General features: G+C 42.1%; 1 protein-coding gene and 1 long non-coding RNA gene across 3 annotated transcripts in view; one reads left to right on the top strand and one right to left on the bottom strand.

Moving 5' to 3' along the window:
• Positions 1-16,489, bottom strand: part of PYGO1 (pygopus family PHD finger 1) — a 51,258-nt gene extending 34,769 nt beyond the window's left edge. Inside the window, exon 1 of one of the 2 annotated variants that reach the window (XM_055279224.2) lies at positions 15,960-16,489. In XM_055279224.2, the coding sequence (XP_055135199.1) occupies positions 15,960-16,008 (49 nt within the window). In that variant the 5' untranslated portion in view covers positions 16,009-16,489. Of the gene's footprint in view, positions 1-14,995; positions 15,615-15,959 lie in introns of those variants that run through there. The other variant, XM_055279223.2, reaches the window with a different exon arrangement.
• Positions 16,224-17,337, top strand: LOC134736663 (uncharacterized). Its single transcript, XR_010120820.1, has 2 exons — positions 16,224-16,295; positions 16,433-17,337. It is a non-coding gene; the product is annotated as an uncharacterized lncRNA (long non-coding RNA).
• The last annotated feature ends 2,652 nt before the right edge of the window (positions 17,338-19,989 follow it).

Raw genomic sequence — 19,989 nt, 5'->3', positions numbered from 1 at the left:
GTATTATCAAAAAGACAAAAAAAAAAAAAAAGCCAGGGGTGGTAGCTAATGTCTGTAATCCCAGCACACTGGGAGGCCAAGGTAGGAGGATCACCTGAGGTCAAGAGTTCAAGATTAGCCAAGGTCAACACAGTGAGACCCTGTCTTTTTTTTTTTTTTTTGAGACGGAGTCTCGCTCTGTTGCCCAGGCTGGAGTGCAGTGCCGCAATCTTGGCTCACTGCAAGCTCCGCCTCCCGGGTTCACGCCATTCTCCTGCCTCAGCCTCCCGAGTAGCTGGGGCTACAGGCGCCTGCCACTACGCCCAGCTAATTTTTTGTATTTTTAGTAGAGACAGGGTTTCACCGTGTTAGCCAGGATGGTCTCGATCTCCTGACCTCGTGATCCGCCCGCCTCGGCCTCCCAAAGTGCTAGGATTACAAGCGTGAGCCACCGTGCCCGGCCGAGACCCTGTCTTTAAAAAAAAAAAAAAAAAAAAAAAAAAAAAAGGCTGGGCACAGTGGCTCATGTCTGTAATCCCAGCACTTTGGGAGGCCGAGGCGGGCGGATCATGAGGTCAGGAGTTCGAGACCAGCCTGGCCAACATGGGGAAACCCTGTCTCTACTAAAAATACAAAAAATTAGCTGGCATGGTGGCAGGCACCTGTAATCCCAGCTACTCGGGAGGCTGGGGCAGGAGAATCGCTTAAGCCTGGGAGGCAGAGGTTGCAGTGAGCCAAGACTGCGCCACTGCACTCTAGCCTGGGCAACAGAGCAAGACTCCATCTCAAAAAAGAAAAAAAAAAAAAGAGACAAGAGATAGTAAGTGTTGGTGAGGATGTGGAGGAAAGGGAAGCCTCATCCACTGCTGGTGGGAATGTAAGTTGGTATAGCCATTAAAGAGAAGCTTGGAAGTTCCTCAAGAAATTAAAAATAGAACTACTTTATGATCCAGTAATCCAACTTCTGGATATACATCCAAAGGAAATGAAATCAGTATCTCAGAGAGTTATGTGCACTCCCATGTTTGTCACATTATTCACAAGAGCCAAGACATGGAAACAACATAAGCATCTGTCGACAGTGGAGGGATATAGTTGGTCCTTGAACTATATACATTGTGATATAGTTGATTCTTGAACAATGCAGGTGTTAGAAGCTCTGATCCTCTGTGCAGTCAAGAGTCCATGTATAACTTTTGGTTACTCTAAAACTTTACTAAAATAGGCTAGTGTCGACTGGAAGCCTTAACAGATAACATAAAGAGTTGATTAACAAATATACGTTATATATTGTATTACATACTGTGTTCTTACAGTAAAGTAGGCTAAAGATATAATTAAGAAATCATAAGAAAGAGAAAATACATTTATAGTACTATATTTATCCTACTATATGTTTTCATTGTCTATTTACAAGATGAATCATCTGTCTGAAAGGGTGGGTAGCCAAGGTTGAAGACCTCAATCTACGGTACATATCAAGCAATTCAGCTTTTTCTGGTAACGTCATGGCTTTTCTGTTTCTTGGGAGCACTTCCAGCATCACTAGTGACACTTTGTATGGGTCCCATGGTGTTATTTGAGGTTTATGGTACAGCACTAAAGATGATGAAAAATATGTGAGAACCAAAAGATACTATTTTTTACTGTGATGTGCAATTTATTGGAGAAATGAACTGCTTTCATAGAGATGATTAGCACCATGTGGTATTTTAAGCAGATACTTGCAACATTTGACCTCACAATAGCAATAGGAGGTGGCTATGAAATTACAGTAGTACAGTAAGTATAGTTAATTTTATGCAGTTATGATTTAATACTGCATCATTGTTTACATTTCTCTCTACTGCAAATGGTGCCATGTAGGGTCTACAAATGCTTGTGTAAGTTTTGATAAATTTTAACTTTTTATAATAGATTTGTGTTGTTTTACAGTAGTAAATGATAAAGTAGACTAGTGTCTATATATATTTTATGCATTCATGACAGACTTAACTTTTTCTTAATTTGTTGGTATTTCTAGGCTACAGGGTTCATCTGTTGAGTTTTTTCAATTTGTTGCAATTCTTCAAAAAATTTCAGGTTCAAACCCGTGTTGTTCAAAGGTATACTGTATATGTGCATGTGTGTCTGTGTCTGTGTGTGTGTATATGATACGTAAAGATATCTTCAAAAATAAATGATATATAAAGATATCTTTATAAGGACAGCTAATGTCATTTATTTTTTATCTACCCACAGTATATGGCCTTATCCATAGGCAATAAATGTTTGTTGAATTAAATTGAGTCCAAGTGTCTTTGTTTTTGTTCATTCCTTCATTTGCTATAGTATATTTCAACAGTTAATTAACAATTAAAAGACAAAAACTAAGACAATTTCCACAATACCAGATTGTTACAAAATTGAAGGGAAGAGGATTACCATTTAATAATATTAATTCAGTGAATGTTTACTGTGTCAGATACTGGGATAAGCACTTTATATACATTATTTCATCTGATCCTCAAAGAATTCTATGGCTATACCCATTTTATAGACGAGAAAACAGAGGCTCAGATTTAACTAACTTGCCCAAGGTCACAGAGTTGTGTCTTTCTGACTCGAAAGCCTACATATGAAGTTTTAAACTATGTATCAGTGGTTCTCAAACTTCAGTATGCATAAAGATTACCCCAAAAGTGTGTTAAAATGTAGATTCCTGAGTCCTACTCCCGAAGATTCTGATTGAGTAGTTCTGGGATAAAGCCCATGAACTTGGATTTCTAACAATCCCCCTCAGGTAATACAGATACTGGTGGTCCATCAACCACACACTGAGTAGCAATGTACAATTCTCTCCCCTAGGCTACACTACTTTGCTTTTTAAGCTTTATGACAAATACTGTAGTCAGTACTTTTTAAAAAATCACTATGTTTTTGTAGGAAATAGACATGCTCATTATAAAGAAGTGTAAGCAATGCACACAAATACAAAGAAAAAAATCAATCACCCTGTTCACATCATTCTATACTCTCTGCTTGATCTCTATTAGGCTATGCCAATAAGGTGTGCTAGAGGGAGACTGGAAGGCTGGAGGAGAAAAATGAATATGCTCCTTCTGTTCCTCTCCATGGCACCCCTGGCCTGACGCCTACTCTCCTGCATTGGCGGTTTGTTTCAGTCATAGCAGTTGCGGTAAATCTAGTTTGTTGTATTTTCAACACTTGCAGAAACAGACTTCTGTGCTCCTCAGAGACACCTGCAGCAGGTGTCTGGGTCCCAGGCCTACAGGGCTGCTCTTCCAAAACCAGAGGTATTAATACCAGCTTCAACAGTATTCGTTTCTCAGAGATATGAGTTTACACTCCACAGGGCCCCTCTTCTGAGTTTGTACAATTTAATAATTTCAGCCTCATTCCTTTGTTCCACAGCCTTAGGAATGGCAGCTAGTTCTCACAGCTGCTATCTGTGTGAAAACTTTAGCATCTTATTTTTGTTACTTAAATCTCTGTTAACGATACTTTATATTAAATTCTTTGTTAAAAATAACTGGTGTGGTTTCTGTTTCCTGACCAAATCCTAGTTGATTTACATTTCAAGTCCCATCAGCCAGAAGCTATCATTACTATTAACATCAATAAAGCTGTTAAAGTTTGTTAATTTAAAAAAGAGAGAGGCCGGGCATGCCTGTAATCCCAGCACTTTAGGAGGCCAAGGCAGGCAGATCACCTGAGGTCAGGAGTTTGAGACCAGCCTGGCCAACATGGTGAAACCCTGTCTCTACTGAAAATACAAAAATTAGCCGGGCATGGTGGTGGGTGCCTGTAATCCCAACTACTCGGGAGGCTGAGACAGGAGAATCGCTTGAACCCGGGAGGCGGAGGTTGCAGTGAGCTGCCGAGATTGTGCCACTGCACTACAGCCTGGGTGACAGAGCAAGACTCCTTCTCAAAAAAAAAAAAAAAAAAAAAGAGAGAAGTGGGGGAAAAGATTCTGTAAAGCAGTCTTGTTCCATCATCTTAACTTAGAAGTCTGTTGGATACAACATCATGTTCTTTTCCTTAATCTTCATAAACCTATGAGGTAGGTGTGAAAGTAAAATAAATCTTGGAACCCCAAAATCAGTAAGCCAAGGGAAAGGTCAAGCTGAGAACTACGTAGCTAGGCAAACCTGCCTCCCATTCTGTTCCTAAATAAGATAGCAACAAAGATAAAAAAAACTACATACCTCCCTCACGATTTGCTCACAAGGAAGAGTTCTGTTGAATTTCACCCTGCCAATGTAAACTGATAGCTTATCTTCAAAGATGTGGGACAGAAAGTCATCCCTCTGCTCATCTGAGACAAATGCATATCTGATCGGTTTCTCTGCCCCGTTGTTTATGTAAAAATGGAGATTCACTGAGCCAGACTAAATTATGTATTCAGTGAAAGGCTGATCAAGGATTCAAAAGAATGCAAACTTTTGTCTCTTATCTGCCTGTGACCTGGACGCCTGCCTACCCCTCACCCCGCCGCTTCTTTTGGACCAAGCCAATATATCAGTATTAGTTGATGCCTCATGTCTACCTAAAATGTATAAAAGCAAGCTGTATCCCCACCATCTTGGGCTCAGGAACCCCTGAGGCTGTGTCATGGGTGCATCCTTAACCTTGGCAAAATAAACTTTCTAAATTGATTGAAATCTGTCTCAGATACTTTTGAGTTCACAAAGCAAATCATTCCCAATTTTTTAAAAGTTAAGAAAAATAAATGTAAAGCAGTCACACCATTGGTCAAAAGAAGCAATGAAATCTAAAACTAGGTTTTTGTTTTAAGTGTATAGTCGGGGATTTTTATTCACCTGGTTATATAACCATCATTACCATCTAATTCCTGAACATTATCATCATACCCAAAAGAAACTCTATTCCATCAACAGTCACTCCTCATTCCCCCACCCCCTGACAATTACTAATCTACTTTTTTTTTTTTTTTTTTTTGGAGACAGTCTCGCTCTATCACCCAGGCAGGAGTGCAGTGGCACAATCTTGGCTCACTGCAACCTCCTCTGCCTTCCAGGTTCAGGTTCAAGCAATTTCCCTGCCTCAGCCTCCCGAGCAGCTGGGATTACAGGTGGCTGCCACCATGCTTGGCGAATTTTTGTATTTGTAATACAGACCTGGTTTCACCATGTTGGCCAGGCTGGTCTCAAACACCTGACCTCAAGTGATCCACCCGCTTCAACCTTAATCTACTTTCTATCTATGATATGCCTATTCTGGACATTTCATATAAATGGAATCATACAATATGTAGCTTTTTGTATACGGCTTCTTTCGTTTAGCATAACATTTTCAAGGTTCATCCATGTTGTAGCATGTATCAGTATTCCACTCCATTTTATGGCTGATTAACATTCCAATATATAAATATACCACATTTTGTTTATTCATTCACTAGCTGATGGACGTTTCGGTTATTTCCACTTTTGGGGCTATTATGAATAATACTTCTATAAATATTCTTGTACAAGTTTTTTTTTTTTTTTTTTTTTACAAGTTTTTGTGTGAGCATGTTTTCAATCCTCTTGAGTATCTATCTAGAGGTGGAATCACTGGGTCATATAGCAATTTTATGTTTAACTCTGAGAAACTGCCAAACTGTTTTCCACAGCGGCTGCATCATTTTATATTTTCATCTGCAAGGTATGAGGGTTACAATCCACATCCTCACCAACATTTTTGTGTTTTTATTTTAATATAGCCTCCTAGTGAATGAATATAAAGTGATATCTCATTGTGGTTTTGATTTGCATTTCCATAATGACTAATGATACCAAGCATCTTTTTATGTACTTATGGACCATTTATATCTTTTCTTTGGAGAAATGTCTATTCAATCCTCTGGCCATTCATTTCTTAGGTTGTATTTTGTTGTGAATTGTAAAAATTCTTTATATATTCTGGATACTAAACTCTTAGCTACAAGATTTGCAAACATTTTCTTCCATCGTGCGGGTTGTCTATTTTTACTGACAGTATCCCCTGACACTCACAATTTTAAAATTTTGATGAAGTCCAATGTATCTATTTCTTCTTTGGTTAATTGAGTAAAACTAAGGTTATCTACCTCTAAGATACTAGTTGCCTCCCTAAAATCTTATCCATACACTAAGTCTTCCTCAGTGACTCACAGAAGGCAAAAATGGAAACTTCTGGTTCAAATTAAAACAACTTCTATATTTTAATTTTAATTTGATGTTATAATCCCACTTGGGAAGATGGTAAATAAAGAACTGACAGTAAGAGCCAGTGCTCTCCTCAAGGTCATTTTTTTTCAAATTTGATGGTTTGAATAAACCTATTACCAATTTATAATTATTCGGTAGTCCATATAAAATGAACTGATGATTGCAGATTAATAATTTGCATGCAGTTTTTCTATAACACCATATACCCACATATTGAACACAGAAATGTGATGTCCTCGAATCTGAATACCTTGAGATGGTGATGATTCTGATATGGAAAAAGAATTAGCAATGGTCTTAGAAGTCAAATAATAAAGTGGTTATATAAATAAACGAAGGCGCCAAACTTCAAAGTCCTATCTTCCCTAACATGTCATGAGTATTTCATTTTAACAAAAGTATAAATAGAAAAAGGTAATTCTTAAAAATAAAACAATTATTAACAAATTAATCTCCAATCTCTAATCTAGGACATCTAAATTATTACTCATAGCATTCTTTTTTATTTTATAAGCGACTAGGTCTTGCTCTGTCACCCAGGCTGGAGTGCAGTGGCACCATCACAACTCACTGCAGCCTTGAATTCCTGGGTTCAAGCAATCTTACTACTTCAGCCTCTCAAAGTGCTGAGATTACAGGCATAAACCATCACATCCAGCCCACAGCATTCTTAAGATTACTGAACAACCATCATTTTACAATTAAAATGCTGTAATTTACAAATGGACAAAATGTACTCTTCATGGTATCGATCATCTTTGCTCACTTGTCAAGAATCAAATATTTGCTTATACTTACTATACAGCAAAATTCTGACGCTTGAAATCATTGAAATAACTTTTTCATTTTCAAGCAATCTGTGAGCAAAACCACCTAAAATTCTTTTTTGAACATTGAGTTCAAAAAACATGGTATTAATTTTATATTTAAGAATCTAACATTTCCCTCTGTAAAACAAATCTTCACATTCCCACTGGTCTCCCACTTACCTCTTTGTGTTACTGAGGTCCATGGGGTTTAAGGTTGCCTAGAAAGGTAACGCTTAGGAGAGTAGGCGGATGGTATTCACGTGTGAAGATAACTATACAATAATACCTCTGATAATAAACTTCTTTCATGAATGAAGTCAGGCAAATTTTTAGCCAAAAAAACTCAGAAATCATGGGGAACAAAGCTGCAGATATTCATAAATATTATTCAGTAAACAGTTTATATTTGTCTTCTCTAACAAAATGGTGAAACCTCAGAGTTTTCTGCTTAAAAAAATTTTTTTTGTTCATTGTTTTCTTTCTGTAGGAAGAAAACCATTTCTGTTCTCTTCACACCCACTCCTAATCAAAATAAGAATCTGCTATAGGTTATTTACATTTATTGATTGACTGATTAAATATACCTAAAAGGGAATGTTGATCACATTACTTAAACAGAATGTGTATTTTAGACCTATTTCTGATGTTAATAGCAAACAGATAACTTAGAAGGCAGAAGACAATGTTCTAACTGGTTTATACATATTAACCAATTTAATCCTTCAAACAACTCCATGAGATAAGTACCATTATTATTATCATTTTGCAGCTGAGGAAACTGATGCAGAGATGTTAAGTAACTTGCCAAGGACCATACAGCTAATAAATGGCAGAGCTGGGATAAAAACCTTGGCAGTCAGGCTCACAGTTACAATGCTGTACTGTTTCTCATTATTGCAGTTGGTACATCTATAGAGATTAGGAATAAAAAAGGAGATCTGAAATGATTCTTGACCATACTGTAAGGCTAATTTTGAAGTTAAAGATGACTTAGACCTCTCGGGTTGCCTAAAACAAGAATGTCAGAAGACAGAACTGTATAATCAATCTCCCCAGGAGGTAACTTCTCTACACGCCTGGGAAAAGCAAACCAGGAAGACTAATGACTTGAAGTTACTGAAACCTCTTCATTAATGTTCATCAAATTGGATTTCAGAAACATTTGTTGAGCTTGTGGACGTATAAAATAAATAAAACTAGTAATTCCTCCCTGTAAGGATCTTATAACCTATAGGAAACAATATTTTTCTTTTGAAACTCAAGTTTAATGTGATAAACACTACGATAGAGATGAGCACAGTATACTGAGGGAACATAAGGAACTCCCACCTAATCTTGGCTGAGTGGGGAGCTCAGGAAAACATCCTGGGAGATTTCAACTGAGCTGAAACTTTGAGGATGAGTATCGCCCAAAGGTGGGAGAAAAAGAGGGCATGTTTAGCAGAAGGGATAGAATATGCAAAGGAAGTTTTACAGGCAGGAGAGACCATGACAACATTTAGAGAGGAAGTGTGAATACTGTAGGACTGGAGCATAAGAAATAGGGAAAGCACTTCATGGAGTGTGAAGAATAGAGGACTAAGTGGTAGACCTGGGCCAAATCAAAAAGAGTCAACATAAGAAAGTTTGATTTTTACTCTAAAGGTAATAGGAAACCACTGAATAATTTTACAAAAGAGAATAAGGTGACTCAATTGTGTTTGGGTACCACTATGGCAATGCAGCATAGTAGCTAAGATCTTGGGCCCTGGATTTTGAGTTCTGGCTTTGCTGCTTACTCACTGGGTAAACTTATGTATGTTACTTAAGCACATACTACTTCACCTCTCTGAACATCAATTCCTCAGCCATAAACCAACAATAATAATATCTAATTCACAGATTTACTGAGAGGATTAAGCAAGAAGATCCATTTAAAACACTCAGCAAAGTACTTGGTAAGCTATTCATCACTATCAGTAGCAATGTGGAAACGGATTAAGATGGACTAAGGCGGAAGCCATCAAACCAATGAGAGGGTTACTGAAATAATCAAAGGGACAAGCAAAACCTAAAATAAAGAAGCAGCTATGGAAAGGTCAAGAAGTCAATGGGTTCAAAACATTAAGGAGAGGCCCGGCGCAGTGGCTCATGCCTGTAATCCCAGCACTTTGGGAGGCCGAGGTGGGCGGATCACCTGAGGTCGGGAGTTCGAGACCAGCCTGGCCAACATGGTGAAATCCCCCCTCTACTAAAAATACAAAAATTAGGCGGGCGTGGTGGCAAGTGCCTATAATCCCAGCTACTCTGGAGGCTGAGGCAGGAGAATCGCTTGAACCTGGGAGGCAGAGGTTGCAGTGAGCCAAGATCATGCCACTGCACTCCAGCCTGGGAGACAGAGCAAGACTCCATCTCAAAAAAAAAAAAAAAAAAAAATAAGGAGACAGAAATTCTAGGACTTTGGGACAGTGTTGCATGGGAGTAGGGAATGGATAAAGATGGCCATGTTCCCCAAGAGAGGGAATATGGGAGAAAAAGCAACATGGACATCTCATGGATAGAAACATTTTATTCCACACATTAAAAACAAAATTCATTTATCTACCCCTCATTAGTCCATTCTTCCTTCATTAGCTGTAACACCACTCTCTCATGGGTTTTCTCCCACCTCACTGACTACTCTTTCACATTCTGCTTTTCAGGGTCTTTTTCTCCCCTTGTCTCTCAAATGTTAGTGTTTCCAAAGTTGGTATTCTCAACGCTTTTCTCTTTTTACTTCTCAATCTCTCTTGTGTGAGCTCATACGCTCCCAAGGCATTAATTAGTATTCACCTGTTTACTGATGACTTCCAGATCTCTACTTCTGGGTGTGACTACTCAACCCAGTTCTAAACCATATACATCCATTGTATACACTGGAATATCCCAGGAGGATACTCATTCAATGTGTCTAAAACCAAACTCACTTTCCTGCTAATCTGCCTAGCTCTTACATGGACCAATTTTAAAAACAAAAACAAAAAATCCTTTCCTTCAGACTTTCTCTCACAGGGTCTTCCTCAACCCCCAATTTGTGACTGCACAAATTATGCTCCTTCTCCAATCTTAATCCAAATCCTCTATATTCATCCCATCAAGACAGTCTCTATTTTCTTGTAAAGTCCATTTTTAGTAACTTTTATGACATTTCTGTACTATTCCATTCTAAAATACATCCTTATCCCTTCTATGTTATTTCTAACTCTGGTTAAAAGCACTGAAATAAATGCCCTCGACTTCCTTCTTCATCTCTAAATTTCTTTCTTTCTCCATTCTCTTTTTCTCCAAGACTAAACTTCCACATGTATACCTGATGCTAATCTTGTTCCCTTAGCTGCAAAGACCTGATTTATGAGAACAGAAACCTTGTCCGTCTCATCTCCAGCTACTGGAATGATTGTATAGCACATGGTCTATATTTTTTAAACATGTATTGAATGCTTTATTAATTAATGAATTATCCTCTCTTTCTGGTGCCTTTCCAGTTTTTCCCCTCTCCTTCTACATTGGGTTCTTCTGTAAATCTACAAATATGTTTAAGTCTTTTTCCAATGAAGAAAAAAAACTCATATTTTCTCTTGACTTTCTTTTTAAGATATTTGATATATCTTTCTGTCTACCATCAAGCTTCTTTTAAGTTTTAAGCCACATCTTCATCATTTAATCTTTTACCACATATTTTTTGTTTGTTTTTGTTTTGTTTTGTTTTGAGACAGGGTCTTACTCTGTCACCTAGGCTGGAGTGCATTGGTGTGAACATGGCCCATTGCAGCCTCGACCTCCTGGGCTCAAGGGATCCTCCTACCTCAGCCTCCTGAGTAGCTGGGACTACAGGTGCATATCACCACTAATTTTTAAACTTTGTAGAGATGGGTTCTCCGTATGTTGCCCGGGCTGGTGTCAAACTCCTGGGCTGAAGCGATGCTCTCGCCTGAGCCTCCCAAAGTGCTGGGATTACAGGCATGAGCCACCACACCTGGTCCCACATTAATGTTCAACACTTTGAAATGTGGTTTCCTCCTAAAACTGCCTTCTCAAAATCACAAGAGACCTCCTAGACCCTTTCTCACATTTTTATCTCCTCTGATGCTTTCTGTACATCACTTAAGACAAAAGAACACTCACTGCTTCTTAGAACTCTTCTCCTTCCTTGATTCCCAAAAAGATGTCTTCCTTTATTTCCTATAAATAATCACAGCCCTTACCATGCTATTTGTAGCTATTTATTTGTCACTGTCCTGTACTAGACTTAACAATTTCTTGAAGACAGGTGTCGTACCTTTTTTTTTTTTTTTTTTGTGATAGGGTCTCACTCCAATTGCCCAGGTGGGAGTGGAATGGTGCCATCTCAGCTCACTGCAGCCTCAGCCTCCCAAGTAGCTAAGACCACGCCCAGCTAATTTGTTGTACTTTTAGTAGAGACAGGTTGTTGCCCAGGCTGTTCTTGAACTCCTGGAGTCAAGTAATCCACCTGCCTCGGCCTTCCAAGATGCTGGGATTACAAGCGTGAGCCGCCGCGCCCAGCCAGGTGTCATACCTTAATCAGTGTATTCCCACTATATGGCACTGTGATTGCTCAATAAATATTTGTTGAATAAATGAACGAATATTGCCATCAGATCAATGCCTAAAAGAGTTCTAGGAGTACTGGAGAATGGGAGTGTTGGTTAAAATAACGATGACGGTTGACATTCTAAGGGAAAAGGGCAAGTAAAAGTAGTACGAGGGGCAATGCACTATTGGAAAGCAGCATAATTCACGTATTCACTCATTCATTCATTTGACATTTACTATGGGCAAGGCAAATAAGATAATCAAGACATAGTACCTGTCCTCATAGATCTGTCTTATAATCAAAAGTTGAAGGTTTGGGGGTGGAGTGTTAAGAACTGGTAGAAAATAGGAGTAAGATAACTGTGTCACTAAAGAGTAATTCTAAATCTAATGTTAAAATATAAGGTCAGTTTGGAAGACCACAGCCAGCTGCTTCTGGTCTACTCACACCTTTGTAATCTAGGTCTATTAGTAGCATTTCTCAAACTTCAGTATGCATAAGGAGCACCTGGGGATCTTGTTAAAGATGCAGAAGTCCTGACTCTGTGGATCCCAGAAGTCCTGACTCTGTGGATCCCAGAAGTCCTGATTCCGTAGATCCACGAATCTATGTTTTAATAATCATCACAAGTGATTATGATGCTTTTGGTCTGCAGAGCATGCTACTGTAAAGTCCTCAGTCATTCATGTTTTAATTTTGCCATATCTGAGTTCTACCTATAATATTACTTTCTTAATAATTCATGTAATTGCTATATGTGTGTTAATAATTCATTTAAATTGCTATATGTGTGTATTTATACACATATGTATCTTAGCCTTATCCTAAGCAAGGTATTTGGTGACTTTTTAAATACATATAAAATAAATACACAACCATTAAAAAGGTCTGTCTCTCTATTACATCAGCAGATTGAAACAGTTTGAAAAGCACTGCTCCAGAGTTTATGCCCCGCAAACACCACACCCTGCATGCAGTCTGATGATATAAATTATATTAAATAACAAAAAGTTCCAGGGCAATGAAGTTCAGCAGAATTGTGCTTCAGAAGAGTTAATCATAAAATAATCCAAAAATTTTTTAAATGAGTGTTCTAATTATTACAAAATGACACTAAGAAAATTCTCCCCATAACATAAAATATTGACTTTTTATTTTAAAAAGTTTTGTCTTTTATTCTGGTACTTAACTCTCAGAATATTCTTGAGCTGACACCGGAGCCAACCGCAATAGCTAAGCCATAGAACTTAACAGCAGTTGGAACAAAATGAAGATATATCTGTGTTCTTGACCCACAATAAAACACTCATCCATTTTATTTAGAATTAAATTTGATTAGGACTGATAATTCAGTTCAAAGGTATAAACTTGGTAGCTCTTTCTTTTCCTTTAACCCCAAAACAATTTATAATAGTAGGCAAAATTATACAGCAAAAATATCAGGGGAATAATTGTATCTCAGGAAGGTCTATTCCTTAAAGGCTTTGGCAACTCACAACCACAAACAGAAAAGACAATTAAAATACTTCACCAAATTAAAGGTTGTGCTGATATTAAGCCTTTAAAAACAATATTCTCTAAATTATGTTTTCTCTTAAATGGCTAAGAAAATCATTTTCTACCAAAATACTCTTGAGTGGATGTCTTTTGGATTGTGTGTCACAAGCCAGTTCTATACATGTTTAATTTCTAGTCACATTGAACAAAAACAAAAATGAATGACTGTGGTCCTTCATCTCTACATCACTTAAGTCAGCCGGAAATTTACCTTCCTACCTACTGATTTATAAAGCACTTTACCCTGTTTACCCTGTTTGGATGACTACTGCAATCGCCTCCCTACTAGTCTCCCCTGCTTCAGCCTTTTCTCTACAGTCTATTCTCCACACAGCAGCTTAAGATGCCCTGTTTAAAATGTCAGATCACTCACTTTTATGCTCAAAACTCTGCAGACCTTTTCTCAGAGTAAAAGCCAAAGTCTTTTAAATGGCACACCAGGCCCTCTAATATACAATCATCCTATAGCCGACAGCATTAAGACTACTGAACGACTGTAATTTTACAATTAAAATGCTATCATTTAAAAATGGACAAAATGTACTCTTAATGGTATCTATCACCTTTGCTCACTTTTCAAGAATCAAATAATTCTTGATCCTACCCCTTAGCCCCTGTCACAGGACTCTTTCCTTGCTCACTTTGCTGCAGTTACAATAGCTTCTTTGCTGTTGATTGTACACACTGGGCATATTCCAGACAGAGGCTTTGCATTTGCTGTTGCTTTTCAGAGACTGCACTTCCCACGTGAATCCTATGGCCCTGCTCTACCATTTCCTTTAGGTCTTTGCTCAAATATCATCTTCCAGGTGAGCCCTTTCTGATCACCTTACATACAATCCATACTTCCCACCCCCAAACGTATTTCCTCTCCTCTTTTCCTCTTTTGTTGTCCACCATACCACCTACAATTTGACATTCTGTATCTACTGTTTGCCATTTGTTTATCCCACAAGAGGGTGAACTCCTTCTGGATGAAGATCGTCTATCTGCTTTGTTCACTGCTGTATCCCAGTAACAAGAACAGTGTCTGGCACATAGTAGATGTTCAATAAATATTTGCTTAATGAACAGTGAGTATTACTCCAACTCTAGAACTTTCAGTCTTAACCTTATTAAGAGCTAAAAGGCATACCCCAATTTCGGGGTGGCATTTGACTTTTGCGAACTTATATGCAGTATCTTTTGTTTGACACATGGTTCTCTCTGATTTTTCCTAGATAGTAGTAAGACGACAGGAAAATTCCTAACCAGTGTGCAAGAAAGAAAATCAATCATGCATAACACTGATTTTAGATAATATCTTATCCATAAACCAACAGAGAAAATGCCTTCTGAATTTGTAGCTTCTCCTCTTAAACCCAAGGAAAATAAACTGAATATCTGTTGCCTTTGCCGGGGTCGGGGGCGAGAAGGGGGCCAGGAGAGACGTGAAAGCCCAGGAGCCCTTCTTCAACAGCATCGACTCTTGTGTACTCCAACTTACTTTTTTCGAGGGGGTGGGCATCGTTCGAGGTCTCTGCCAGGGGGTGTCTGTTTGTCACCCTTTGAGGTGCCTATTGTGCTGTGTCTTGAGAACAAGGAGTGGTGGGCGAGGAGGGGGTAAGAAGGGATGCTGCTTGCGGCTCCAGCTGCCTCCGAACACAAAGTCGGGAGGCGAGGGATCCGCGCGGATGTCTCGGAGGCCAGCGGGCGCCCGGGCCGCGCGCTCGGATCGCAGCCTCGGCCCCGGGGCGCGGGCGGGACGCGGGCTGCGCGGAGTTAGGCCCGGACAGAGCCCCATGGCCTCCCGGCGGCCGGGCACGGGGCCCCGCGCACCTCACTCACCCCGGTTCCCCCAATCCGGCACCCTTCTCGGTTACCTCGAACTCTCTTCAGCGAAATGGGATCCTTCTCCTGTTCTGCTGACATTACAGACCGCGAAGCATGACTCCCCCCCAGGCCGCGGGAATTCGGTCTCTTTGATGCTGCGGCGGCGGCTCCTCCTCCTCGCGGGGCCGCTGCGGCTGCGAGGCGAGCCTCGGAGCCGAGGCACGGCCGAGGTCGGTGGGGACGCGGGCCGACTTTGCAAAGTTTGGGAGGAGGACGAGGCCTCGGGGCGGCGGGGCTGCGTGCGGGCACCGGCGGGGCTCAGCAGCGGTGGCCGGGAGCGCGGCCTGGGGGCGGCCCCCAACCCGGGGCCGGCATGTGCTGAGGGCGAGTGCGCCGCCGCCGCCGCCTCCTCCCACTCCTTCTTCTTCGCCGCCGCCGCCTCAGGAGCCGCTGACAGGGGAGGCAGGAGGCTGGCGGCCCGGCCCTGGCGGCGCACTCACAGCGCCCTCTGAGGAGGAGGTCTGCTCTCTCGCCGCTCCCGAGTCGCAGACACAAAAGCCCCCAGACAGGAGCCGCCTGTAAAACCCGCTCTGGGGCGGGCGAGGGACGTGGCGCGGCCCCGCGGCTTCCCCGCCCTGAGCTCCCCAGCCCCGCGCGGGGACGGGCTTCGGGGGGCGGGGGCCGCTGCCTCGTCCCGCGGCGCCTCCCGCCACCGCCGCCGCCGCCTCGCGCTCCGCCTCGGCCCAGCCCCCACGGCCCGCGCGCGCCTCTCGCTCCGCGCCGGGGCTCGCGGGCCCGCGGCTCTCGCAGCCCGGGCGGGCAGCGCGCGCCCAGGGGCCGCCCCGCCCCGCGCCCGGCGCTCCCTCGCCGCCCTCCAGGCCCGAGGACGCCTGACCCCGCGGCCGACGCTACCGGGCCCAGCTTTCGCAAGGAAAGGACATCTCCGAACTTCGTCGGAGGCCACAGCAGCAGGCACCTCGGCCTCGCAGCTCGGGATCGGAAAGAGGAACGTACCATGCGAGGAAACTTTGTAAGCGGGAGCTGGAGAGTTCTCGGCGGGCATGTGGGGATCCAGGTTCCCCGACTCCGTGTCCGCGTGGCCGTGGTGTGGACACCTGTTTGTGGAATGCCTCACTTGCTATTTTAACGACTTGACTCTTCAAGAAAGAGCGACGTAGAATAAATACCAGAAAGAACGGTGGGCGGGGGGGTGGTGGGTAGAAGTTGTGACGCGGCTGGATCTCATTCAGACGTTAAATTTCGGGAGGAACACCCCCAGTGTGATTGTAAATTAGGTATGATCACCGGTCCACATTCTTCATTTGGGCTGTGTGACCGGAGGCGACTTAGGTAACCTCTCTGGGTCTCAGTTTTCTGGTCCATAAAAGGCAGTGGGGCTACATCTGGAAGGTCCCTTCTAGCTCTGACATTGTTTAACGTACTTCTACGAAATTGTTTTCCCTGTTTTTTTTTTTTTTTTTTGCTAGGTTTTGTGGTTATCCACTGGGCTTATTTTGATGTAAGAATCACCGAGAAGCACTCATGAAGCGTGGGAGGACATAGAACTAGCTACAGACAGGAGTCTCGTCCTTCCAGAGACAGACACCCAACTCATTCAGCTGCACAGTGTCACCGAGAACAGATGGAAACATGAAGCCAATGTACAGCCTCAACAGCTGCATACCAGACAGTCGCCACAGCGGCTGATCGTGGTTAAAAGACACAGCGTGGCCCGAGGCAAACGTTACCCTTTATCTAATAAGGGTGGTGGAATGATGGAATTCCTGATAAGAAGAGTCACACTAGGACAGGCTAAGGGAAATATTCATACAGGAAGCACTCTGAGGAGAAGGTTCCTCCTAGCTAGAATGTAAGCGCCATGCAGGCAGGAATTTTGACTGGTTCACTGCTGTATCCTCTGGTACCTAATAATGACTAACACATAGTAAGTGTTCGAGAAAATGTTCATTGATGTATGAATACACAGACTTGAAGTGGCGCTGGGACGACTGGGGTGGCAGGGCTTTGGTAAGTGTAATAAAGCCGAAGCAAATGGTGATATAATAAAGCAGATTGGGGGCCGGGCGCGGTGTAATCCCAGCACTTTGGGAGGCCGAGGCGGGCAGATCACGAAGTCAGGAGATCGAGACCATCCTGGCTAACACGGTGAAACCCCGTCTCTACTAAAAATACAAAAAAAATTAGCCGGGCGTGGTGGCGGGCGCCTGTAGTCCCAGCTACTCGGGAGGCTGAGGCAGGAGAACGGCGTGAACCCGAGAGGCGGAGCTTGCAGTGAGCCGAGACCGCGCCACTGCACTCCAGCCTGGGTGACAGAGCGAGACTGTGTCTCAAAATAAATAAATAAAAATAAAATAAAGCAGATTGAATCTAATAGTCTATCTTATAGGGTGGTTGGAGGAAAATTTGAAAGCACTTTGTAAGTCAACAAAGAAATGAAGGCCAGGTGTGGTGGCTCACGCCTGTAAATCCCAACACTTTGGGAGGTTGAGGGGCGAGGATCATTTTAGCCCAGGAATTTGAGACCAGCCTGGGCAACAAAGCTAGACCCTTCTCTACAAAATAATTTTTAAAAATTAGCCAGGCGTGGTGGCACGGGCCTATAGTCCCAACTACTCAGGAAGCTGAGGCAAGAAGATCCCTTAAGCCCAGGAGTTCGAGGTTGCAGTGAGCGATGATTACACCACTACACTCTGGGTAACAGAGCAAGCAAGACCCTGTCCCCTCTCCAAAAAAATATGGAAATGACATGTTTTCATTTTATAACTCTTAGTGGAAGGAGAATAGTTCAGAAAAATCATTGCTAAGAGATTTTGAGTTCTTTATTGTAATTCCCTAAAGCTAGAGACTCAGAAATAGTATGAAAATCAAGAGAAATGAATTGGCTTCTTTTTAATGATTCATCAAGAATAAAAAGACCATCTTACTTGGGCATAGTCTTTTAGATCGACTTTACTTCCAAATCTTGTGGGCTTGCTTGCACATAGTCAGAATTACCTGGAGAGCATTCCAAAATTTCAGATTCCTAAGTCCCTCCCCAGATTTACTAGAGTCAGAATCTCTAGACGTCTGTTTTTAAAGGCTCTCTGGGTAATTCAAAAGCAACGAGCAGATTTGATGACTTGCATTTATCAGCCATTTGGTATAAAACATTGTCACCCAAAGATATACAGAGACTGAGACAATGGTTCCTGTCCTTAAGTTCACAGTTTAGGGGAGGAAGTAGAGGTTTAAGGTAACATGAACAATGCAAAATGCCAAGCACTGCAATAGACTACCGTGTCAGCAGAGGAGAGAAACCCTCAACTCAGCTTGGGAGGCAGGTAGCTGATGATGTTTTTAGGAGAGCCTTAAAAAGAACATATAGGAGGTTGGGCACAGTAGCTCACGCCTGTAATCCCAGCACTTTGGGAGGCTGAGGTGAGTGGATCACGAGGTCAGGAGTTCAAGACTAGCCTGGCCAAGATGGTGAAACCCTGTCTCTACTAAAAACACACCAAAAAGCCAGGCATGGTGGTGGGTGCCTGTAATCCTAGCTACTCGGGAGGCTGAGGCAGAGAATTGCTTGAACCCAGGAGGCAGAGGTTGTAGTCAGCCAAGATTGTGCCACTGCATTCCAGCCTGGGCGACAGAGCCAGACTCCATCTCCAAAAAAAAAAAAAAAAAAAAAAAAATCAAATCCAATCTAGATGTTTGGAAGTTTTGCAAATTGGTTTGAATCCTTTCATGTTGTAATTGAAACTGCAGCCAGTTTAGCAACCTCTAGCCATCGGCCACTCATATCCAGGAGTCTTTCGTTGACAAATATAGTGCTATCAAAAGCTCAAAGTTGAGGGCAATAACAACAGCAAACTTTGGAAGATGGTTTATATGAATCAGGATTCAATCAGGACATAAGGGGCACACAGTTTGAATGGAGAAAGTTTAATATAAAGGATTATTAACTATAGCAAGGGATTGAAGTAGTAAGGGATTAGTATGAAGTGAAGTGAAGGACAGTTAGCAGTAAAGAGAACGCTAAAGTATTTGAGAAAAACAGATATAAGGAGCAGGCACTATCCTTCAAACTAAGATAAAGCACCTAAAGAAGAGGTCCCCTTCCTCTCCAGGCTAAGATCCTGACCTTATTGGAGAGTGCACAGCTGCAGCTCACTGGATGCCAGAGAAGCTGCTGTGGTGCTACCTTCTGAGGGGAGTGCCAAAGGAAGATGCCCTGGGTGCTGCCGGCATTGCAGAGCCTGGCACTGATGTTGCCAGCACTGCAGGACATGGAAGGAGGCTATGAATGCTGCAGAAACCCCTTCAGAGGAACAACTGAAACAGGAAGTTTGAAAGCAAAAGCCCCTTACTCTTATAATGTCTCTCCAGCACCCTCTACTGACAAAGTTTAACATCATGCCAGCTGGCAAAGGCAAAATATTAATGAGTCCGGCTCCATTTTTGCAGAGCAGGCAAGGAAGGATAAATTTGGAGTTGAGAGGCAATAAGTGTATTATTGACACAACGACGGTGTGTACTTTAGCCTAGCAAAGCTCTGTAAGGGACCTCATATCAATAAGCACATTTGGTTCTGGAATATACTACGTCATAAAATGGTGCCTCCCAAATATTTGCTGTCATGCCCTAAATACATGTTTATTTTCTATATTATGAAATATGGGACAAAGTTTTACTTCAAAATAGTTTTGATCTTATTCTCTTTAGCCTTTCTTTTTTTTGAGACAGAGTTTCACTCTTGTCGCCCAGGTTGGAGTGCAATGGCATGATCTTGGCTCACTGCAACTTCCGCCTCCCAGTTTCAATTGATTCTCCTGCCTCAGCATCCCAAGTAGCTGGAATTACAGGTGCCTGCCACCACACCCAGCTAATTTTTGTATTTTTAGTAGAGATGGGATTTCGCCATAATGGCCAGGCTGGTCTTGAACTCCTGACCTCATGTGATACAACCGCCTTGGCCTGCTGGGATTACAAGCATAAGCCACCGAGCCTGGCCCTCTTTAGCCTTTTATATCCCATCCATCATCAG

This window comes from Symphalangus syndactylus, chromosome 5, assembly GCF_028878055.3.
Source record: "Symphalangus syndactylus isolate Jambi chromosome 5, NHGRI_mSymSyn1-v2.1_pri, whole genome shotgun sequence".
Classification (NCBI taxonomy): domain Eukaryota; kingdom Metazoa; phylum Chordata; class Mammalia; order Primates; family Hylobatidae; genus Symphalangus; species Symphalangus syndactylus.
Note: the sequence above shows the minus strand (reverse complement) of the source record. Positions and strands in the feature narration are given on the sequence as shown.